At 39.5% G+C, this 25,760-nt stretch overlaps 1 protein-coding gene across 1 annotated transcript in view; it reads left to right on the top strand.

Moving 5' to 3' along the window:
• Positions 1–25,760, top strand: part of CRYBG1 (crystallin beta-gamma domain containing 1) — a 236,533-nt gene that overhangs the window by 169,866 nt on the left and 40,907 nt on the right. Inside the window, exons 3-7 of the mRNA XM_037842265.1 lie at positions 11,140–12,728; positions 17,258–19,610; positions 23,021–23,068; positions 23,155–23,273; positions 24,363–24,528. Coding sequence (XP_037698193.1) covers positions 11,140–12,728; positions 17,258–19,610; positions 23,021–23,068; positions 23,155–23,273; positions 24,363–24,528 — 4,275 coding nt within the window. The remainder of the gene's footprint in view (positions 1–11,139; positions 12,729–17,257; positions 19,611–23,020; positions 23,069–23,154; positions 23,274–24,362; positions 24,529–25,760) is intronic.

The raw sequence follows: 25,760 nt of genomic DNA, 5'->3' as shown, positions 1-25,760 counted from the left end.
AGTGTTTGTGAGAACATCAGCAACAATCCAGGTGAGGAAGCCCAACACCTCCGCATTTTCCCCCAGCTCCTCAGGGGAGCCCTGCATATATATTTTTATTCTCTGCCCAAATTACTTTGGGATGTGTTGCTATTTCACACTAACCTATGCAAACCTACCAGGTCTCGCTTCCTATTCAAAGTTCCTTGTAATTAAGGTGTTTGAACAAATTGTATGATTTAAATTGTTTAGGAAATATAGATCCTGCACCAATTAAACATGTCTTCCCTTGGTCTCACATGGAATTTGAAGTATTGTCCTTTACCCTTTGGGGCCCTAATTTTTAAGACTCTAAAGGGGTTCTGAAACCAAAAAGTCTGAAAATTGCTGCTCTCAGGAATATACTGAAGAGTGAAATTGCTTGCCCATAGGATATGCATACATCCAGTTTTGTTAGATAATGCCAAAATGTTTCCAAAGTAGTGGTACCAATTGATACTTTGAGCATCAGTATATTAGATTTCTTGTTGCTCCATAGCCTCTCTTATTTTTGGAATTATCATTCTTTTTAATTTTTTCCAATCTGGTGGGTGTGTAAAAGTATCTCATTGTGGCTTTCCTTTTCTTTTTTTTTTGATTACTAGTTAGACTGGGTACCATTTCATATATTTGTTGACGATGTCTATATTCTCTCTTTGAAATGCTTGTTCAGATCATTTGTATATATTTTTTTATTGGTTTGCGAAAGTTTTTGGAGGAATCTTGATATAGGTTTTAAATACCTTCTCCCATTCTCTGGCTTGTCTTTTCATTCAATTTATGATGTCTTGTGATGATCAAAAGTCCTTATTTTATATTTTAATAGAGTTAAATGTATTAATTCTTTCCTGTATGGATAGTGTCTTGTGTTCTTTAAGTAAATTGTTCCTTGCTAAAACATCAGGAAGATATTCTACTATATTCTCTTTTAAATTCTTTATACTTTTGCCTTTCAAATTTTGGTCTAAAATCTACATAGCATTGTTTTTTTCTTTGTGGATGAGATAAGATAGGAATCCAATTAAATTTTTTTTTCCCATGTGGATAACTAATGGTCTCATAACCATTATTTTCTATTGCTCTATAGTGCTACCTTGGTTAAACAAAAAATCAAGTGTCCATGTATGTATGTTTTTCTTTTCCCTCTATTCTGTTTTATTTATCTGTTTATCTCTCTCTGTGCCAATGCCATCATGTTTTATTTATTTTAGCGTTACGAAATAGTTGAGATCTGGTAGAGCAAGTTCTCCTACTTTGTTCTTTTTAAGAGAATGTTTTGACTATTCTTGGCCCCTTGAATTTCTATATAAGATTTTAATTGTATTGAATGTGTAGAACAATTTCTATATAAGATTTTTATTTAAGATTTTAACTGTATTGAATGTATAGAACAAATGTTAATGGATTGTAAGATATTTATATATCTTACAATCCATGAACATGGTATTTCTTTCCATTTATTTGTCTTCTTTATTCTTTAAAAAAGTTTTGTAATTTCCCATGTAAAGCTCTTCTATCTCTTTTGTTGTTTTTTTTCACTTGGTATTTTATAGTTTTTTATTATATCGTGGTGAATTGTCATTTTATAAATTTCATTTTCCACCTCAATTGCTAGAAGAATGCAATATAAAGAATAATGAGATAGGCATATTAACCCATCAAACAAAAAGAAACAAAAAAGTGTGATTTTCAGAATTGGTAAAGATGCAGCAAACTTGCCTTTTCAGACATTGTTGCTAAGAGAATAAATTGACACAATTTTTCTAGGAGGGATTTTGGCAATGCATGGGAAAGGCCTTAAAAATATGTGTATCTTTGGATCTAGCAATTTTATTTCTAGGACTATATCCTACAATATGTGTAGAGATGATAACCTAGAAATATGTTTTCTGCAGGCTGCAATACAATGAAAATAACATAAATGAACAACTGTGGGAAGTGTGGTATGTTCTCTTGTTGGAATTTAATTCAACCATTAAAAATATGGTTGAATTATATTTATTGTCATTAAGAAATATTCATGATATATACTGTTCAGTGAAAGGACAACATATAAAACTCTATTTACAAAATGGTATAATGCCCTATAAAAAGCCAGGAATAAAAAAACCAGTAGTGGTTATTTGCAGTGGAAACTAAGGATAATTTATATTTTCTAATTGTATTTGCCATTGTATTCTGACTTTCAAATATGAATAAGTATTTCTTTTATTTTTTTTAAAATGTCCTTTTCCATTCCCTGGCTCTTCCCCGGAGACTGTGCCCTGTGTTTTACAAACATCTCATTTGATCCTCACAAAAATCCATGGGACAAATATTCCAGAAGCTGGATTTGGGGAGAATCATTTGAGGAGACTAAGGCCAGAGAACAGGGCTTTGTTCCTTTCTGATAATTATTCACTGAGGACTTCAATGACAAATCACTGCCCCAAACCACAGGCCTTTCCATTACACGCTGTCATCTGTCTCTTGTTTGTTGATGGGTGGGAGGGTAAGGGATTTCTGGAAAACATGGTTGATATGGTCATCTGATAAATATTTGCCATGTGCCCATTGGTGCCAAGCATTACTTAAGGGCTGGAGACACCGTGGTGACTAAAACTATGTTCTTATCTTCATGAAGTTTACATTCTGTAAGGAAAGACAGATAATAAAGAAGTATATGCATATGTACACAATAAATTTCAGGTAATGATGAGTGCTATGAAGAGAAATAAGGGAGGATGAGGTTATGGAAAGTGAAGGTGGTATTTACATAGGGCAGTTCAAAGGCATTCACCTTACCAAGTTGCATATCTTCTATGCATTATGATGTGGGATAAAAAGAAGTTTTAAAAAAGGACTGACTTCTGTTTGTCTTCTTTATTCTAGTCATGATACATTGAAGATGAGCACTCACAAGCGATGATATGCCAAGCTCCGCAGACATGTTAGCTCCTTTATAAACATCATCTGAAACAGCTGTCATTTTCATTTCCATCTCACCAATTCAGAATCACAAATTTACTTAGCTTCTATGATTTTAACCTGGGCTGTGAAACATCAGCAAACTATGAAGATGAGCACTCACAAGCGATGATATGCCAAGCTCCGCAGACATGTTAGCTCCTTTATAAACATCATCTGAAACAGCTGTCATTTTCATTTCCATCTCACCAATTCAGAATCACAAATTTACTTAGCTTCTATGATTTTAACCTGGGCTGTGAAACATCAGCAAACTATCAGAGTATTAATTATGCCAGCTGTCACTGTCGCAAGGCACTTGGTACTTTTCAAAGCATGTTCACAGATACCATTTCATGTGAATTCTCAATACCCTGTATGACAGATGAGGACTTTTTGATGGGATAAATGATTCTGATGGCCTATTTAGTGATATTCCTGAGTTCTCTTCATGAAAGCATGCATTCTGCTTCTTAATTTGAAAAGTATTTCTAGGAAGTCAATTCTTACTAGAAATTATAGGAAACTGAGAAACTTCCAGGCAGTGGATATTAGTTGGAAAGATAAAGAATGTTCCATTTTCTAGAAATAAATCCACTATTTTTTGGCACACTTTTAATTGTGGTAAAATGGACCTCAAGGTCACTAGAAGTCTCAGAGGCAGCTGAGAGGCTTTTCTTCGTAGACCTGCCATCTCCCGCTGCCTTCCCCTTCCTGATCTCAGTCACCAGAGAACAGGAGCTGCCTACTTGCCTGTGTTCTGTGCCTGGTGGGGGGTCAGGCGTGCTGTCCTGGGACTGATGTACCCTCTGCCCCCAATAAATTCCCTATCTCTCTCACCACATCATCTATATATGGATGAATTTACTGAAAATTAGTCCATGGGGCTTTTAGGACTTATATTTTGAGACTAATTTTTTAAGTGGTTTGAAGTAATTATTCTTAATCTTACACATAAGTCATTGTGCAATCATTCTTTTTAAATTTTATGGTTAAAGAATATGCTTTTTTGGTTCTGAGGCAATTAAAGGAACTAGAACTAATGTGACTACTTCATAATGAATACATTTCTATTTTCCACTTTGGCTAAACTTTAGTCCAATTAGGAACTAATTAGTCATTTATTTGATTATGCTAACAAGGATATGCACATCATCCAGGAGGTAGGGTGAGAAATGGTTTTGCTATAAATTTCAAATTCTTATATCTCCTCTTAGTTACATATTATGCATGAGAAAAGTATTCACCAAATTAGGAGTATATCTCTCCATTGTAAAGTAAATTAATTTAGAATGATACAGTTATCTTTGTTATCAGAAACATTCTGTGTTATTTGTTACCCATAATTTTTTACCCAATATTAGTCAGGTTCCCAGTAAGAAATAAGACACTTAAATGGGATAATTGAGGAGAGTGGTGAGGGATTATTTACAAAGTGTGGGCAAGATTTTAAGGAAACCAAGAGAGGTGAAAGAAGTTTAAGCTCCAGGGTCCTTCACTTATATAATCTCTTTCAAAGTCCTGTACCTAAATCTGCAATATAATATTTTGTGTTCTTATTCTTAGAGAAAGCTCTCCAAATTATATATACTTCAGGCCCACAAAACCTGGTTCTACCACAAGCAAAGGATACTGGAGCCCTGAGCTAGCAACAATTGAGAGCCTTTCCTGGGGGAGGCCTGCAGGGGCAAGAGAAGGAAGCAGGTCCTGGACCCTGGAGAGAGGGGAAGGGTAGCTGCTGGGGAGGCCTGACTGACACCAAAAAACTAGCACACACTTTACAGAGTTACCTGAATTCTAAAGGCAGAGCTCCATGACAAGTCATCACTTAACTGCTGAGTATCACATCTATTGCCTTATTGCAAGGCCTGTGAGGAAGCACAACACACAGGTGTAACTTACCCTGTGTAATCAGTACTTTCATAAAAATGATATATAAATCATATCTAGTAAATAAAATCTCATTTTTCTAATGATATATTATAATTTAAGATAGGAAAAAGTCCTGAGCTAACTTTTAGAAAGCCTGACTTGTGTCTTAGGAAAATTATTTAATCTTTGGACAATGTTTTGGCTCTTCAAGGTAAAGGGGAAATGCTGGCACAAAAATTATTAGTGGAATGAATGACTGGACTATCTTAGAATTCAAACATTCTCTGATCTAATAGTCCTTTCTGATTGATCATCAAGTGTCAGTGGCTTTAAATAATTGCTTTTCACTATGTCTCTGTAAAAATAAATGACCTAAAGACAATTCATACTTGCAACAGGAAGTCCAATTTTTAAAAGAAACTACATTTCTTCATTAAATCCTTTGTTTAAGCATCGTAAAATACCTTCAAAAATGAGAGTTTAACTTTTTCATGAATTATGGCTTTCATATTCAATAATGCCTCATTTTTAGAATGCTGTTAAACCTGGAATTTTAAAAAAGCTTGCCACCGTTTTATCACTCAACAGTGTATCTGTGATTTTATACAACAAGATGTGATTGGCTCGAAGTGACAGTGCTAGAATAAAACAAACACATGGAGTTTTAAGTAGACAAGTATGTGTCATGTGAACTTGAAAGGACAGAGAAGAGCTAAAAAGGAAAACGATAGTGGCAGCAGAGAATGGGGTGAGCCTTGAGAGTGGTGGCAAATATCAGAAACAGCACGGGGGGTGGAGCAAGCAGCTTTTCCCAGGTGACTGGGGAGGAGTGGCAATGGAGAGGAAGTTTCTGACGGCCTAATGGAAAGTAGCGTTGGTTGGACCGTATGAAATTGGACTATGTGGGTCAACAACATTAAATGTAGCAAGTCCATGCCTGCCAATATGCCTTTTCATTAGAGCTCTGCTTACTCCTTAAAAGTGCAATAGCCTGTGGGTCATTGAGTGTGAGCCTAAGCCTTCACTCATTGTAATAGGCCTGTGTTACAGCAATGTAATAACAGAGGCTCATGATTCTGTCTCTGAAGCCATTAAGAAGCTAAATTATATTTAGTGTACTCCAAGGGAGGGAAATACATAAAAACATATAGACAAATATTTATTTAAAAAGCTAAAATGAAACATTTAAGTGTTTCATAGGTCCAGTCTTATTGATGGGGACTTTTCATTTCTTCTTTTGCATTTTATGAGCATGTGTGTTTCTGTGTTTGTATGTATGTGTGCATATGTGTGTATGTGTGTATTTAGAGTGGGCCATGTATGTTAGCACAAACAATACCAAAAAGAAAAACACAAAATGGAGAGATGGTGAGGAGAGTACGTTATTTTAAAAGCCTGTTCTAAAATCTATGTTTGGAGTATCCAGGATCAATAAATGGAAATTCTCTTAAATCTAATTTTATCTGACTGATGGTTCTGATGCTGGATGCTATTCTGCTATATACTTATAGTAGAAAGATGCAATTTTAACTTTAATTTCAAAAGTCTTTGGCATGTATATCCTAGAAGTTTTAAGAAAAGAGTGGTGTCTCATGAAAGTTGTCCTTGCTTTTTGTGTGCTTCTTTTTCTCCCAACATAAGTTCTATCCAGCTTTGACTGTTTCTCTTTTATTCTCCTCCTTCCCCACCCTCCATCTTTGTTTCTACTTATCTGTCACATGGTTCTAAAGTATTTCTTGCTGTTATTGAATAGAATTTTCTAACCTGTTTTTACTTTAAACGTTGAAGCATATAAAAATGTATATATATGTGTATATATATATACATATATACATATATATATATATTTAGTCACACACCTAAGCCACTTTTAAAACTCTATATCAAAATAAAAAGTGCCTCTCAAAGGCAAACACATATAAATCCGTGTTTGGGTATTATGAACCTAAGGGAATATCAAAGTAACATGGCCCACCATGTCCTTCACAGTAGCAGCCATCTGACTTGTTCCTCACTGCAGCTAAATTGAAGCAGGAACTAACATATCACTCAGAAATCAGCAGTGAGCTCTTAGGGAATCTCAAGTGTTTTTAGAAAAAGAGAGTTCCATGTGTACAGTGATTACCGTATTTTAGAAGGATGCACAGGTGAGTACATGTAAGAAGATCTTGATCTGCTTTCCCGAGTCAGGTTTGGGCTGGGAGCCAGCAGTAAACCTGAAGAAATCAAACTTGTGTGCCAGGAATTGTATCAGCACATACAACCCTCACACTGGCAGATTAGAGCTACAAATTCTTGGCCAAACTAAATCCTGGGCAGAAAAATTTTCCACTCTGTTTCTAGTTGTCTCAAAGGGTATTGATGACTCTTTGAAAGGAAGGTGAGATGTCAGTAATTCTTTGTACTAGCAGCAAATCCTCTATGTTTACCTCTAGCTGTCAGTCCCTGTGCTTGGTGTTGCAACTGTTGTAGACCATTTTAAAACAGTATATTTGTTAATTTTCAAATAATATACACAACATATTTTTCTTCAAGCTCCAAATACCATTTCAGGTGCAGTACTTCTAAGGTTAAAGCAATGACTCCAGTTGGCAATCTGAAAAACAATAAACATACTTATTTTGCTTGTATGTCTAGATATTTTGGACATTCTGGAGTTTATTAACAATATATCCTGTATTTCATGACTTTTTGCTGTCCATTAATTGAGGAGATAGTGCAGATATTTGAAATTACATATAACAGTACAGGGTGACATTTATAGAGTAGCAACTGGTGATAGCAGGTGCTGCCACACCTAAAAGGTTGAGAATCACACATCAGCACCACAACCTGTGTTGCCTGGGCCTGTAGACCCTGGTGGAATGTGGTCTTGTCTCAGATTCTTACACATGCCCCTTACTGAGCTACATTTAATACTAGCAAACAAGAACTCCCTAAAACAGGTCCTGCCCACAAGCCATGGGCCATCTCTAAACTAGTCCTGTTGCGGACTGCTCCCCTCCAAGTAGGGTGTGGATGACAGGAAGATGCAAAGTGCAGGTCTGCCCAGTGTGGTGTGGAGGCTGCCTTGGGTAAGGTGGGCAGAGAGTAGGTAATATAAAGGCAACTGCAAAGGATTGTTTGGACTCTGCTGCAGTCTCAGGCCTGAGGACACCCAGCCTGAGGATGCTCAGCAGCCAGGCCATTTCCAAGTAAGACCTAGCAGAGCAGGAGGAAGCCTGAGGGGCCCTGATGGCCTGCTTGCAGAACCCTCCCCTTCCTCAACAGCTTAGCATCAAAATTGTAGGAGAAAGTGTTGGGTGAGTGGCCACTCATCCCAGGCTGAGTCGTCCAAATCCAAAGGCTCCTACCTAACCCCCAGTTTGCCTCGTTTTTTATCACCAGATTTTCTAGACTGTCATATAAATGTAACCTTTTGAGCCTGGCTTCTTCCAGTAACATAATGCTTTTGAGATTCATCCACATTGTTATTATGTTTCAGAAATCCATTCCTTTTCATTCCTGATTGTATTCTATTGTATGGATGTACCTGGCTTTGTTTATCCCATTAGCAGACCTGAGTTGTTTTCAGTTTCTGGCTATTATGAACGAAGCTGTTATGAAAATTCATGTTTAAACAAACAAACAGTGGAATTCTAGGAAATTCATCAGACAGAGAAGCCTGGCCAGTGATAAATGGAGGGAAAGTCAAGTAGTTGATGAGGCCAGGTTAAAAAGAGCAACTGGTTTTGTAAAAAGCAGTTATAGCTAAAAATGAAAAAAATGCCTGTACTGAGCAGAGAGAGGACTGCTGATCAGGCCTCTTTCAACCCCCTGGGAAAAAATGGATTGCAACATCTTTGGCAGAACAACATAATGCATACACTTAGTTGTTTTGTTTTAACTCATGCTGGAATTGAGGCAACAGACTCAAACCTATTTTCCTGGCTACTTCTTCAGGATATGTTTGAAAGCTCATCCAAGCAGTAGAGAGAAAGATCTCCATCTCCAGAGTCAGAAAGACCTTGCTGGCTATGAGTCCTTGGCTAAATGATAAGTAACTTGGCAGTGGGCATAAAAAGAGTACCTACCTTAAGGGGGCTGCCGGGAGGATTAAATGAGAATGGAGGCGAATCATCTAGCAAATGCCTGGCCCGTAAGGAGGACTCAGTAAGCATGAGTTATTATGTTTAAAAACCATGTAAAACCTTTGACTCATAGTAAAAGAATCCAAATATATTCCCTGGAATATTTAATGTATTGTTCTTAAATTACACCACTAGTTCCTTCTATGTTATTTATATAACCATTGAAAAATTGGATTACTAATCAACATCTGATTCTATTTTAAACGTATATCAAGTCAGTCACAAAAGCTCAGTGGCTGTGGTCCATCTTCTCACCCTGCAGCTGTCTAGCTCCAAAACCCCCACCAGGTGCTTCTCATACACCTCAGGAGTTTGTCAGTAAATCAGATTCATGGGGACTTTGTCCATCAAGATCTCTGATTTTGTGAGTGTTTGGTGCAGAATCCTCTCCTCTGGCTGGACTCTGGTTTGGTGTACCTGCTGCACCTCAGTGTCCTCTAAAAGGGGACCCTGTGGTGGAGTTGAAAGACTGTGGGCTGGAAGCTGATTATTTGGGGTTGAATTCCCCCCTCCCTCCAACATACACTTTGTTTCAGTCTCTTCATCTCTCCAAGCTTCACTTTCCTCATCTGTACAGGGTGGTAGCAGCACTTAGCTCACTGGGCTGTAGCAGGGATTACATAACTTGCTTGCTTGCTTGCTTGCTGACCCTGTTACTTCCAAGCTTTATCTTACAATCTTTCTTGTTTCCCACAATCTCAAGTCCGTTGGTTCAACACACAATTCAAATGAAATGGAACGTCTTTAAACAGTGATCACGTAAAATCATGTGATCAAGATTTTCCCCGTAAATAGCCGATATCGTAAAAACCTGCCTGGAATGTTCACCTTACTGGAAAGGTGGGGCTCAAGCTAGCACCTGGGATTTGAGGGGAAGAGTTAATTCTGAAGTTACTGTAGCCACACATGTCACTTGGGCTTGGTGGAAAGGTTTACTGCGGAAAAACTCGTCCTCCCACACGCACCAAGGGTGGGCTCGCCGCGCACGCTCCCTGCCTTTCGGAGGTGGACCTCCTTCTCTTCCCGCCGGTCCCAAAGTAGCTCACCTACCCAATCGCGCTCTGGCAAACCCCCGGGCGCCAAGGCGCCCGAAGGCGGGCTTGCTTTTATTGATTTGTTCTGAGTTACTTCCCGGCTTCCGGCGCGGCACCAGGTGCGGGACGTTTGCTCCAGGCCCTGTAAGAAGCACAGGTTTTCCCTCTCCCGGGACTCGTGCGGGGCGCTCGCAGGCGACCCCAGACCCCTCAGGGGGTCTGCCGGCCCCTGAGGCCCCCGCCCGTCCGCACCCGGTGCCCAGCGGGGTGGCGAGGGACGGGCCCCGGGGCTGAGGTCGCCGTGGGCCGAGCCATGGCGCGCTTCCCTGCGCTCGCGCCTCCTCGGCCCGAGGTGTGGGAGTGCGAAGGCGGGCGCCCGTCCATCTCCGCCCCGCTCCCGCTGGCACTCCTCGGTGTTTGCACTTCTATGAACTCCCCAAAGGGAAACGTCTCACCCGGGAATTCCTAAGCAGCCAGCTCGGTTCGCCGTGACGAGCCGGCGTTTGAAAGCCGCGCGCTTCTCCTATTGGGCGAGCGCAGGCCGGCCCGCGCGGAGCCGTGGGTTTGGAGGAGGGCGGGACCCAGGTGCAGGATCCTTCGGCATTTCGTTTAATGCTTTCATTTTGCAATTATGTTGAACCTGGATGATATCTTACTGCTCCCGAGTAGAAGCCTGCTGGTACCGTTTGTCCTCGTCCTCCTTCCCTTCTACAAAAAGAAGGGGCGGTGTTACCGCCTTAAGATATTTTAATGTGTTTGAACTGCTACTGGATAGTAGACATGGCTGTTTTGTAATCGCTTCTTTTGGGGGAAAGAGGTTAAAAAAACAAAAGCTGGAGAGAATTTAGGATTGTTTATTCTGTATGTGTGAATATTTGGATTTTTTTATTTTCCTTTAAAAACAAGATTATAGTTTAAAAAGGTAACTCTAAGTGCCAAAAATACATGGCCTTGAAGAAAATCCAAAAAGAAAAGTCAGTTTATTTGTTGGAATGAATGTAACAAAGACACAACTTTCTCATTCATAATTAGAAACTTCGGTCTATTATCATTTCGTCTTGTAGTTCATACGTAGTATAACCACTAAGGAGAGAAACCAGATTCTCATAATGTTTTCCCCATCTCCTTTTATTTTTCAGTCTAGAGCACAACCACCAGAGGAGAACAAAAGAAAGCCAGTTTTGGGGAAATTTGGCAACCTGTTTACGGCAGGAAGGAGAAGGAACATCAGCAACGGGTTAGAGAGTCCCACAAACTTAAATGCCAAGCCGGCCTCTCCCAAAGATGTAGCATTTTCTAAACTCTCTGAAAGAGGGAATGAGAAGAGTAAATCTCAGGGCAGCCAACCAAGGCAAACAGATGCGTGCGTGGAGGGCTTCCCCCAGGAGAAACCCCGGGAACCCGAGGGCGAGCCCGCCGAGAGCTGCGTCCAAGCAGCACCCCCAGATGCCGAGCGGTCACCGTTCCCGAGCAGTCATGCAGCAGCAGCGGCTGTGCAGCAATGCCATGAAAGTGATTCACCTCAATTAGAACCTCTGGAGGCAGAGGGAGAGGCTTTCTCAGCTACCAGCACTGCTGCCAAGCAGCTGCATTCCACGCCAGAGAATTCCTCCAGGCGAGAGAACGCAGAGACACCCGCCTGCAGTCCGGGGGAGGACGCTTCGCCCAGCGCTGGCCGCGGGCACGAGACAGTGCGGGGTGAGAGGGGTGTGCCAGGGACGCCCATTGGGGAGCGGCCCGCGCAAGGACTAAGCGAAGGCCCTGACAGGGCCGAAGGACGCACACTGGGGGCGCAAGTCCAGCGCAGCCAGCACCCTGAAGCCGCATCTGCTCCGCCAGGTGACCCTGCCGCGCAGCACACACAGAATAGGGCCAGCTCCGCGCAGGCCGACGGCAAAGCCGGGCCGGGAGGGCACGCCCATCCGGCTAAGGTGTTAACTTTGGACATCTACTTGAGTAAGACTGAGGCGGCGCCAGTGGACGAGCCGGTCGTGATTGCTCCTGGAGCAGAAGATTGCGGAGATTTGGACGACATGGAGAAGAGGGCTAGCGGTCGCCGGTCGGGGAGGCGGAGGAAGTCGCAGAAATCCACCGACTCCCCCGGAGCAGACTCGGCACTGCCCGAGAGCCCGGCGAGGGACGATGCAGTGTTCGACGACGAGGTGGCGCCAGTCGCGGCCACCGAGAAAGTTTCGGCGGAAAAGAAAGTGAAATCTCCGCAGGCGGCCCCCGAAGGGGGCGTTGCCTCGGCTGGGAACCCGGAGTCCAGGGCGAGTCCCGGCCCCAAGGGGCAGCCCCGGGCGGAGTCCGACCGGGGCAAACAGCCGCTCCCAGCCTCGTCCCCCACCAAGAGGAAGGGCAGGAGCCGCGTCCCCGAGGCTGTGCCCGCCCCGCCCGCCAGCGGCCCGCGGGCTCCCGCCAAGGAGTCCCCACCGAAGAGGACGCCCGCGCCCGACGCCGGCCCCGCTGCCAGGGGCGCCGCGGGGGAGAGCGGGGAGGAGGCGGCCGGAGTAACCCCCCGCGAGCTCACGGTGAAGAGCAGCTCGCTGCTGCCGGAGTTCAAGCCCGAGCACAAGCGGGGCCCGCTCCCCAACCACTTCGACGGCCGGGGAGAAGGAGGGCGCAGTAGGGAGCTGGGCAGATGGGCAGGCGGTTCTGACGCCGACGGCTTGAGGCTCAGGAACCACTTCGGTGCCGGTAGGTCGACCGTGACCACCAAAGTGACGCTGTAAGTAGCCATGGAATTGGACTCCGCTGGGTGGCGGTGTCCGCGGACCGACTGGGCGGGCGCCCTAAAAGGCTCAGGGGCTTTGCATGTGTGGGAGAACTGTCTGTGCATTTAATTTTGAACTCTGTGTTGAATTTAAGATAGTGAAAGGCTGGTTTGTACAGCTAAGGTCTAGGAAGATATGGCAGCCTCGTCTGTTTTTAATTCCTGTCTTAAAATAAGAGTTAAGTTAAATGAATGGAAAGGTAAAATATCCTTGGAGGTTCAGTGTTTACAAAAATAATGGAGATTAAACTACTTGGTGTGACATGAGCTAATTCTATTCATTCAAAATGTACACCGGCTTTCCTGGGTAGAAGGTTCTTAAAACACATATACCGTGGATTTGAAAACACGGACCAAACATTAACATGTTCAGTATGATCTAGTATCTTGCCAAGTGTGAGTTTAAGAGAATTCACAGAACCTTTTATGGAACTTAGTGCCTTACTGGCTTAAAGTTAAAAAAAAAAAAATAGTCAAATACAAGAATCTTGGTTGCTTCTTTCCCTTTATAATGTTAGGGAGTCTGGTGATAGTTTTGTCTTTGAAAAATAACTTCCAGTTATTGAAATGAAGAAAGATAGGTGGTGTTCTCATTGGATGAGTATTTTCTAAATGAAAGGACACGTTAGAAGGATCAAGCCCAACAACAGACTCTGACTACTTGCTGTTCAGTTTATTGATTTTACAAATAATTGTTGACTATCTTCTATGTTTGGTATTGTGCGGGTACTATGGAAATTTAAACAAACAAATCATGATTCAGTTCATCACCCTTGAAAGATTATGGTACCATCTGGCACACTGACATGCAGACAAATCAAATAATATGAGGTGATACCTGATTAAACTGCCAAATGGGTGTTACCATCTCTAAAGACTGGGCAAGTGCAAGGGAGATCACTGTGGGTTTCTTGGGGGAGGTGGAACTTGTGCCTTGGTAAATGTGATTTGTGTAGGGGAACAGGATAGGGACGGCACTCTATAAAACTGTTACAAGCCTCCCTGGCTCCACACTCCCATTCCCCGCCCCCCAGTTAGCACATGTGAAAAATGGATATTTAACTGCTTATGTTTTTCCAAGTCAGACATTTATTAAGGCAACTGGCATTTTCACAACATTATCATTCTTGAACTGAATGGTTTCATTCTTATTGTTTAAACTCTTGGTTAAGTAAGCTTTAGACCCAAGAGATCTGTTTAGTGAACACTTGAAAGGAAATTGTACTTAATGAGTAACGAGCTACCTCTTCAACTGCCAACCTGGAGACCTTTGATATAATCAGCTATTTATTCTGTAACAGCAGTGTTGGAGATATAACTGGAATGAATGATGCCCATTATTTGTAGAAGATCTGTGTGACTGAACGTTCAAACCTCCTAAGTGTGAGCCTTAGAAAAATGTTGCTGTGTTCTTGATTAAGCACACCTCACCTGTCTTCCAATCGAACACCCAGTGGAAAAACCAGAAATGTTACACTGTTAAGGACGAGGGTAAACAGCAGAAAAGGGTCTTAGAATGAAACTATTCCTCATGTGCTATTTCCTGTAATAGAACTAAACCCAATATCTTTTTCTCAGTACTGATTATTTTCTACCTAAAATTTTTCTTTACCGGACACTGAGTTAATTTAATTTTGTTTTCACTCAGTGCCTTGTACATGGTGAGTTCTCAAACTATTGAAATGGAAAATTAGTAATTCTTTCTAGTCCTTTGATTCATTTCTGTTTGACTTATGGGGTTTTACAGACCCTTTAATTCTTGCTATGACTGTGTATCAAGTAAGATTGTTAAATTATTTCTAAAAACAACTTGAGACTGAAGTGTTAGAAAAACTATTTTATACTCCCTGAAAAATAATATGAAGCAACATGTTTTTTAATGTTGACTGCTAGAAAAAATAATTCTTCAGGTCTCTACCATTGTTGAATGTTGAAATTCTTAAAATGACATCTTTAGAATATGGAGAATTTTCCTCTCACATTTTAACCATGGCTTTTTAGACTCCAGATTATTTTCCCCTCTTACCTTATAAATGAAAGCATTACATCATGAATTATAGGAGCCTTCCTTTTATTCAGTCTGAACTAGGTTAATTGAAGTGACTCTTCGTAGCAGAACTTAATAACACAGAAAGCGTAGTTGTAAAATGTATTTTCATTTTGGTCTAAATCTTTAATGTGCAGATGTGTGTTTCCTGTCCTTAAGCTAGCTTGTTTGATATACACTAACCTGTAACGTTTTCCATCTACATCATAAGGTACACTTTGATGTTTGACTTGAGTGCTGTTCCTTGAGCTGATTGGTTAGAATTTTTTAAAATATATATTCCTTGGTATATGGACACCCTTCATTAACATTTATAAGCTCCCGGTTTCTAATCATCTCACCGGTTTTAGAATGCAATCTTTAAGAAATGCTTATAAACTGGTTTTGCCTGTAAATTTAAGATACGGACCCACAGTGAGGGAACCTAGGTAGTTTATGGAGATTTTGGGAGAAGCAATGTCTGGGAGATATTTATGAGGACATATCAAATTTAATATTTCAATAAAATTTTTTAAAAATGTAAATTCTCAGTGCTGACGCTGTAGAAGCCTTGATGATATCTAGCCCAGTCTCCTCATTTTATTCAGAGGAATGAGATGTCTCACCCAAAGTCGTACCACCTGTCCCTGCATGCGGCATGATGCTCCTCAGGCCCAGACTTCTTGAAGGCCAATGTATTCTCCAGGCCATGAGTCCTTGCTGGAGGCAGCATGGGATTTCAGAGCTTCTCCACCTTTGTGTTTTCATTACTGAGGTGGCCTAAAGCTTGATTCCTTTATGTTATGGATCTCATGTTACATCAGTGAGTCCTAGAGTCATAAAGCTGGAAAGAAACAGAGGAGGGCATTCAGGCTTCACACCCCCATCTGGGGAAACAGACTAATCTAGTGGTTCTAGATGTTCATGGCATCTGAAACAAGAGCATCTGCCTTCAAATCATGGCCCTATTGTTACTAACTGTGTGATATCAGGCAAGTTACTTACCTTCCCTAAGCCTCAGTTCCTTATCTTAAGCCATATAAAACATTTCTCACAGTGCTTGGCAATCAGTGAAAGTTACTGATTATTTATCTCTCTTGCTTACAACCGTCTCCTTTTCTAAACCACTAGGCTTTTTTTGTTTTGTTTTGTTTTTAGCTTTTGAACTCTTTCTTCCAGGAAAGCTTATATAAAGGTGATAAATAAAACAGACAAGTGAGAGTGATTCTGGTTCAATGTAGGGTGGCCAACCAATAGCCCCTACCCTCGTCTCTGTCACCTTCAATCATAGTCCTTGAAGAGAACTCAAAGGTTCTTGCAAGCATAACTTGGTTTAAAAAAAAAAAAAATCTCTATTCTAAATCATCTGGTTTTAACCAATAGAGAAAGTGAAGTCCAAAGAGGTAAAGCAACTTGACCAAATTCATGCAGATAAATTAGTGTGAGATCCAGGACCAGAGCTAGCTAATGCTATATAAAAAACAGTTTGTTTCTCAGAAATCACTGTGTCTATTCAAAGACTTGGTATTTCTATTTGGGGGTAATCATACTCTAGAAACATACCAGAGGGAGGGGAGTTTCTCTTTGCCCAAGGAATGGTGATAACATGAACAGTTTAGTAACTGATAAATAAATTACGGTACATCCATATGATGGCTTTTTTTTTTTTCCATATGATAGACTTTTTTGCAGACATTAAGAAAACTTTTCAAACAAACTTTTTAGTAGCCTGAAAGATGTTAAATATAATATTAAGAAATCTTTTTTTCCTTTAAAAAAACAAGTTACCAAGTTCTATGAACAGAATAATCCCAGTTCTTTTAAAACATGTAACTACACATATTAAAAGACTGGAAATGTATTAAAATGTTAACAAGGATATTCTCTGGGTGGTAGGATTATGAGTGATTTTTCTTTTTTATATTTTCCAAATTTTCTGTAGTGAACATGTTTATATAATCAGAAAAATTTTGTGGAGGAAGGATGGGGGAATAAAAAATCCAGAGGTTAATAATAGAAAAATAGTTTTCATAATCTAGCCTTTTGAGAAAATGTAAAAAAATTTTAGGGTAAAATAAAAAATTACATAATTGATATTTGGGGAAATCATTTGTGTATTTACAGTATGAGAGTGCATTAAATATTTTAATTTGTTCTAACATCCTTCAGTCCTCATGATATTATCTTCAACTTTAATGCCAACCAGTGTGCATACATATTAGGTAATCAGTAAATTTGTTGAGTGAATTAAACCCCCTCTAGAATTTCTTATCATGCAAAAGCAAAAGATCCAATAAAAATAGTTGATAGAGTGTTTAGCATTTAAAAAATAGTTTCTAAAAAAAATGTTACATACAAGAAAAATGTTGGCTTTTCATAGTTTTGTAAATAAATTGGTTTGTGTGCTCACTTTTTAAAGCTATATCTATAACTGTATCTTATTGCTTTCTTCTTGCAGCCCGGCCAAGCCGAAACATGTGGAGCTAAATTTTAAACCCCCTAAGAATCTTGACAGTTTGGGAAATGAGCATAATCCCTTTAGCCACCCAGTTCATAAAGGAAATACTGCCACTAAAATCTCCTTATTTGAAAACAAACGGGCAAACAGTAGCCCAAGACACACAGAAACTCGAGGCACAAGGAACATTTCTGCTTCCAATAAAACATTTGTTGGGCAGGCAAAACTGAATTTAGCCAAAAAAGCCAAGGAAATGGAGCAACCCGAAAAGAAAGTAATGCCAAACAGTCACCAGGACGGTGCCCTGGTGAAGGAAACATCTGCAGAAACCAAAGTTACTCTCCCTGAAGAGGATATTCTCCCAGCAACCAGGAGTCCCGGTGTAAGAGGAAAGGAAGAAGATTCTACTGAGGATCAAGCTCTCGGTTCTCAGCTTACCCAAGGTGATACCTTAGATGTGCAAACAGATGCTGGCTGCCCCTCTGATCCAGGGGTTACTGCTCTGATTCCTGGGGAGGACCACAAGCTCGTGGGACAGGATGACTTGAAGGCTGCTGACAGCCAAAGACTTGTTCTTGAAAATATGGCTGATACGGCACAAGACCTTCCTGTCATTCTTGATACCAAAGATTCACCACCAATAGCCACCCCAAAGCAACAGGATAAATTCTCTGACTCACAGCCCCCAGCTGAGACACCTAATGGGACTTCTCTTTCACTGACTGCACCCGTTCCTCTGGATGTTCACAAAGACACATGTGCTCAAGTTCCCATAAGCAGTTTCCCAAGCGCTGATTTAAGAGTGTCAGAAAACCATAATGGATGTAAGTTGCCGGAGTCTCATCAGAATAATGAGGAACTTGATGGAGGAGAAGGAGGAGAAGTAGATCCTCCTTTGACCACAGAGCACAGCCCAGAAGCTGTGGGAAATGAGTGTCCATCCAAGGTCCTTGTCCAGGTCAGATCCTTCATGCTCCCCATGGAGAGCACCACGCAGGATTTAAGCTCCCAGATCCTCTCAGATAGCCCTGAAGTTAGAGAAGTGCAGTTGCCAAGCTGTCACAATAATGAACTTGAAGTGGTTTCTGTTGCAAGTTGTGCTCCCCAGAAAGAGGAAGAGCTGGGCAATAAGAGCACACCATCCAAACACAGTCATCACAAAGAGGAACATGTGGCAAATTCGGGCCTGCAAGTCAGGCCACCAGAATCAGAGAAAACATTGCCTGTCCAGGCCCAACGTCAGGGCGGTGAAACACCCCATGTGGCTGAATCCAGCTCCACCAACTCTCCTTGCAGCAGAAATCACTTGGAAACTCCACAAAGGCCAGATCACAGTGTCACAAACGGCCAGGACAGCCCTGTCAGCCTTTTGAGCATTTCTGCCGGTAGTGATGATAGTGTGTTTGATTCTTCTTCTGACATGGAAAAATTCACTGAAATTATAAAAAGGATGGAAAGCTCAATTTGTGTGCCCCAGAAGAAAAAGAAGTCCAGGATGCCAAACTCTTCTGCCCCTCACTTTGCCATGCCTCCCATTCATGAAGACAATTTAGAGAAAGTGTTAGACCCCAGCATGTTTACTTTTGGTTTGGGGAAGTTAAAGGAAAGACAACCAGAGATGTCATCAGCTTTACATTTGATGCAGAACCTCGACACAAAATCCAAACTGAGGCCCAAACGTGCATCAGCAGAAGAGAGTATCCTCTTGAAGTCCTTGAACACTAATGGTAAAAACCAACCTGTGGTGACTCCAGAAATAAATGGTAAAGAAAACAAGGACATAACAAACAGTGGAGTTAAGAGATCTAGGCTAGAAAAAAGTGCACTTTTCTCAAGCATGTTATCTTCTAATTTGCCACAGGACAAAATCTTTTCCCCCTCTGTGACATCAGTCAATACCATGACCACATCTTTCAGCACTTCTCAGAACACTTCCCTTTCTCGGTCTTCAGTGTTACAGCCCAAGATTGGGGGTGCCCCACCCTGCGGCTCGGACAAAGACCAGCCGAATCTTCCACCCAGCAACTCATTAAAGGTCTTCAATTTCGACTCGTCCAGTGCATCACATTCAGGTTTAAAAAGTCCAAGCTCCATGGAAAAGCACCTGCAAAAAGAGGAAACCGAAAAAGATCTGGATTCACGAAGCAATCTTCACTTACCAGAAACTACATTTTCTGAATTTTCAAAACTTAAGAACAACGATGATATGGAAAAGAGTAATCACATTGAAAGTGTTCTTAAACCAAGCTTGCCAAACCATGGAAATGGTGACATGGACTTCATGGGACTTTTCAAATCCAGCCGGTTTGACCCAAATGTTTCTTTTTCTGGGCTGTCATTATCAGACACACTGGTAAGTAGCAACATTATGATTGATTTGGGGTTTTTATAAAATGGGAGGAGAGAGGGAGGACGAGCAATTCATTTATATTATTTTCCAAATGATTATGCTCATGTTTGTGCATCTTTTATTCATTCATCACATATTTGAAAACCTATGTACAAATGACTGTTAAGGTTCAAAAATAAAGGTACCAAGATTCTGTTCGCAAGGCGTTCATAGTCTAGCAGGAAAAATAAGCTACATATGTTTTAAAGCACTTGTGAAAGTTATGCATTGTATTATGAAAAGTGTAGATAGGTGCTTTGAGAGTTCAGTGACAGACAAGATGCTTTAACTTACCTAATTCTACATAGAGGCACTCAATATTATACTAGTTGTGGGTTCAGAATTTTGAAGATTTGTGAAGCATCTTCCTCTGTCCTCTTTCCTTTGCACTATAATATTCTCTGTTAATTCCCATAAGTAGCAATGTGTTTATCCCATGCAATTGTGAAAATATTTTCTCTTTGTTCAGAATTAATTTTCATCAGGGATATACTTTGCCTGCAAAACTATGGGGAACATGGATTTTGGTTTACATTGGATCTTTTTTCTAAGATTGTAATGGAGATGACAGCAAAATATGTCTTAAAACTTTTTATTTTGAAATAATTTCAAACTTATAGGGACATTGCAAACATAATATACAAATAATACAGAGAATTCCAATATGCTGTCTCCCAGATACCTAGATTTTCCACCTTTTAACATTTTGCCACTGTTGTTATTTCTTTCTGTCTGTCTATTTAATCTATCATCTATTTTTAAACATTTAAGTTTAGGTTGCATTCATCATGCTCCTTTACCATTTAATACTTCTATGTATATTTTCTAAGAACAAAGATATTTACTTATGTAACTACATTAAGCACAATTATTAAGATCAAGAAATGTGACATTGATATGAAGCACACAGTCTATATTCCAATTTTTTCCATTGTTACAGTAATGTCCTTTTGGGCATTTTCTCCATTATTAGGTTCAGTCCAAGTTCATGTACTGCATTTAATTGTCACTGTCTCTTTAGTGTCTCTCTTTTTCAGTTGTGGTAACATCATACAACATAAACTTTCTTATCTCAGCCAGTGCCAGGAATACAATTTAGTGGCATTAATTCCATTCACAGTGTTGTGGCACTATCACCACCACCATCCATTACTGAAACTTTTCCATGACTCCAGACAGAGACCCTGCACCCATTATTCATTCATTCATTCATTCATTCATTCATTCCCCAATCACCTCCACACCCCTTACCACCCCCCCCCCACCCCAGCCCCTGGTAACCTGTACTTAATTTTCTGTCTCTTCATGTAGTGGAATCATAAAATATCTGTCCTTTTGTATCTGGCTTATTTCGTAGCAAAATATGATTTTAAGGAACACTTGCGAAGATTTCTTCATGTTTTATCTGAATGCCATAGGTGGTTTTCTTAAAATTCAGTTTTTGATGTGAATTTGTGCCTTTTTGTAAACAAGGTGGGGAGGACAGTGATAGAGAAAAGAATATAAATTTTGAGGTCGGCCCTGCTAGCCCAGAAACTTGGGTGTGGTCCACCTGTGAACAGGCTGTCTGGCAAGTGTAGACCATGATCCAACACAATTTATCAAGCAGAAAACGTCCTGTGCCCTCGCTATGTGACAAGGCGCAGCAATGTTTTGATTGTTTTTTGGTTTTTGCTACAAGCCTATTATAGAACATAATTTTGCAACCTCTTTCAAAATGTTTAGTTGGGTTTCCAGCAGAGGCTCAGATCCCCTTTTTCACTTGATGTTGTCAGCCAGTGGGTCGCAAACATTTTGGTCTCTGTTATACTCTTAAAAATTATTGAGGACTCCAAGAGTTCTTGTTTATATGGTTTATGCCTATTGCTATTTACTATATTAAAGTTAACACTGAAAAAATTTTAAAACTCAAGAATATACAAGCCTCCATCCCATTAGCCATCATCAGTGATGTCAGCACATTTCGTGGAGCCTCTGGGAAACTACTGTACACTGGTGAGAGAAGACTGTGAAAAAGGCAAATAACCTGTCACTATTTTGAAAATAATTTGAACTCACGGACTCCTTGAAAGGAACTTGGGAAACCCCTGGGGGTGTAAGAACCTCTACTGTAACAAAATTGAATCAGCACTCAAAAGTCATGAGGTTCTTAAGTATTTCTCTCAGCACAGCATTTCCACAGGTCCACTTCACATTCCATGTTCTCTCTTTTTAATCATTCTTAGATAACTGCTTCTCTTATTTTACAAACCCCTTGACTGAGTCTGACAACAAAATATAGAGAGTTTCCCTATGAATTCCCTTGAAAACCAAGCCAAGTGGGATAAAAGGGAGAAACAAAGTGTTTTTAGGCCTTTTTATGCAGCCTAAAGGCTGATTTTTTTTCTTAATTTTTGTTTTTCTTTAGGTCCTGGGTCTTGCTGATGGTAGTAGTAGTCTAACTTGAATGCCTTTCCTGAATTTTGTTTCATATTTCAGACTTTCTGTTCAGCTTAGCTACCTCTAATATGTTCATATATATAACTAAATATGTGCCATTTTAATCCCTAATAATGCTAGGAGGCCTTCTTATGGACTCTCGGGCATATTCTACTTTGGTGTGATGTGTCAAGCACCTTCAGATCAAAGGCAGTGCCTAGAACTGGCGTCCTGGTCAGCATTGAAAGCAGTCCATGTTTTGCAATATTTTTACATGTGTAATTAGTGTTTTTATTATATGCATTGCAGGTTTTACGGTCTTGGCAGAAGCTCTTGAAAATGACTAGTTTGAGGCATAGAAAAATGTATTTTAACCATCAAAAAAGGATGGAATAAGTTTACTCTGTGCAGTGTACATTCTGAAATATACCAGAAATGCTTTTGTTTAGATTAGTAGTTTTGTGATGGTAGATCTTACTATGAAAAAAAATATTTATAGATAGAGTGTATATATGAACACGCAGAATAGATTTAGCTCATTCTAGATAGGTGATTAATACATTATAATTTCTCTATTTCAGATTAGACTGAGATCATACTGTGATCATTTGAATTATAATGTTAACTGGATTCTTATTTTGTGAACTGACATAAAACATGGGGCCCTGAGTTTTCTTGTCCTGAATTTTCTAGTATTGGTGGAAATATCCTAGCCAGTAGTTGAGGGGAAATGGAAATGGCAAGTTCAGTTAGAGGGAAAAAAGAGAGCGCTTCATTTAATAGTATAAAACCAAAGGGAGTTTTAACACAATCTTGGCATAGATCAGGATAAACATGCTTCAAATGATAATTTGTGAAGCAAACCTAATCTTACTCAAAAGGATCCTGGGAGGAGAAAAGAGGACTGTTACGCACAGTTGTAATTGTTTGTTGTGGTTTTGTTCATCTGATTACAGACATTTAGAGGAACTGTCCACAATAAAATCAATCCCCGGCCTGGAAAGGTAAGATTATTTTCTACGTCTAGTCTGTATTTATTTTGGTCTGATAAAACACAACAAAGTGTGATACCACACTCATTTTCTTGTAGGTTGTGATATATAGGGAACCTGATGTATCCGAGGATTGCATTGATGTTTTCAGTGACACTGAGGATTGCAGTTCTTGGAACCTCTCTCCAGTGATACTCATAAAAGTTGTTAGAGGATGGTAAGAATGGCATTTTGAGTTTTTCCAGACAAGCAGGGTTTGTGTTTTACATATCTGATTACCTTTTTGGTCCTCAGTACTTATTTAAAGTTATTCATTTTGCAATGTGAAGAGCAGAAACTACTCCTCATAGTATTAAAAGTAATTTATATTTAAAAGGATAGTTTTTAATCATGTTTATTGTAGAAAAATCAGAAGAAATGAAAGAACAAGCTCCTTTTCCCCACATGTCCCTGCATAGCATTGTTTTGGACTAATGATATGCCAGGGTTTGTAACATGCTTTTGGTTTATAAATTTTACTTATAAACTTCTTTGAAATGAAAAGGGTAAAGCTCTAAACATTTATGTTTTACAAGAATAGTAAGCCTTTCTTTGGTTTCTATTAATTAAATATGCAGCATCTTTTTTATTAGGTGTTTAGATATTTTAATACGTTTTCCTATATGTTCAACAGTTATTTAGAAAAAATGGCATTAGCTTTTCGTTCTTAGATTTGCAGACTTTGTAAATTGCACTAAAACATTTTTAATAACGATTTTGTTTTTATTAAAGCAGCTTTTCTTTTGCTTTGGTATGTTGACATGAAGTTTTTCTTTAGTGTTTGGATATTGTTGGGAAGAATATGTTCCACTAACATACATATAGTCATTTGTATTAATATATCCATTGATATGGCTCAGTGGATATGGCAAGTTAAAATAAAAACCCTCTAAAAGAAATGTCTTCCAATAAAGGAGAAAAAACACTACAGTAAAAGTCCATTTATTTGATGTATTACCCATTCACACATCTCAATAATTGGCAATTCCATAGAACATTAGTAGCTCTATAGCATTCATACTGATGACCGAAAATTCTCTAAGATCCTAATATTGTGCTTGAATTATCAGAGGCTTAATTATGCCCTGTGAAGGTTTGGTTTTAGGGCGAGTTTATATTGTATTAATTACTAGAAAATTGGTCCTTTCTCATGCTGTATATGTGGTGTATTATGATGTATATATATGGTTTGTTAGCCAGAACAGTTGGGGAACCAAAACCCTCTCTCGTGGGGCTGGCTAACAGTTTTGCTGTGTTTTATCCTTAGCTGGATTTTGTATGAGAAACCAAATTTTGAAGGGTGCTCCATCGCCTTAGAAGAAGGAGATTTGGAACTTTCTGGGCTCTGGGGAATAGAAGATGTTGTGGAAAGAAACGATGAAGCAGAGTCTCCTAAGCCCGTGGTGATTGGTTCAATCAGACATGTGGTTCAGGTAGGTTATGGCAAACTTGGATTTCATTTATTCATTCAGCAAATATTTATTGAATGGCAGGGGATATTCTTACCTTAAGGGAAATGTTCATTTTATGAAATGAGTGATTGGAAAAAGTACTTGATTGGTGCTTATGGATACTTTTTCTAAGTTAAGTATTTGTATATTTTAAATAGATGAGAAAAGAAACATTCTGAATAGAATTTTTTTCATAATAAAACCCTAAAGGTAAACTAATAATAAACATCTCCCTATCTTTCACTCCTGGGCCTCCCATCCCCATCTCCTGAATATATCACATTATAATAAATCACTTGTTTTTTCTTTTTAATAATGTTTTTTGTTTGAGAGAGAGAGGTTATAAAATATGTAAAATACAGAGTTATCATATTCTACCCTATTATTAACACCTTGTTTTAGTGAGCTCCATTTGTTATAATTCATGAGAGAACATTTTAATTGTACTGTTAACTATAGTCCATCATTTACTACAGGGTTTATTGTGTTGTACATTCCTATGTTTTTTCTTTTAATTTTTATTCTAGTAACATATATACGACCTAAGTCACTTGGTTTTTTGATACGCTCTATATAAACAGACTTTTCTTTTGCTTAGTTTTCTGTTTGCTGCATGAGTTCAGGCTACTTTGAGTGACTTAAAGGTATTCTTCTTAGGAAAAAAAACAATCCCAAAATAATTCAGTTTATAGTTCAGCTCTGAGATTTCATGTGGGTTTTTAAACAAATTGATATTTGAGGCCATTTTATGGATTGGGTAAAATTTCTTGGTTGCTTTTATTGATGAGGAAGGTGTAACAGAATCTTCCTTCATGGCTTTTAGGAGTTTGATGATTCTTTACCTTCTAAAAATGTAATTTGATGGTGTCTTCCAAGTGGAAAATTGAAATTCCAATCTTGTGTAATAGACATGGGGGATGGGGTGTACGGGGGGAAATAGGAGGGTTCTAAAATAAGAATGAGTAAGAATGAGTAATAGTTTTTGGTAGTGGAAAATGTTACCGACTTCCTAGGTCATCGTTTCTATTGACTTAGATGATAACTGATATTCTAAATGATTTATCTTTTAAAAGTTTTAAGCACATAATGTGATAAGCCTTAAATAACATATGGGAACCCAATTTCAAAATGTCATAGTTAGTGGAATAATTTCCTTGCAGTTTTCATTTATAGCTCAAATAATATTGCCAATAAAGGAATGTTTAAAAATATCA

This window comes from Choloepus didactylus, chromosome 7, assembly GCF_015220235.1.
Source record: "Choloepus didactylus isolate mChoDid1 chromosome 7, mChoDid1.pri, whole genome shotgun sequence".
Lineage (NCBI taxonomy): Eukaryota > Metazoa > Chordata > Mammalia > Pilosa > Megalonychidae > Choloepus > Choloepus didactylus.
Note: the sequence above shows the minus strand (reverse complement) of the source record. Positions and strands in the feature narration are given on the sequence as shown.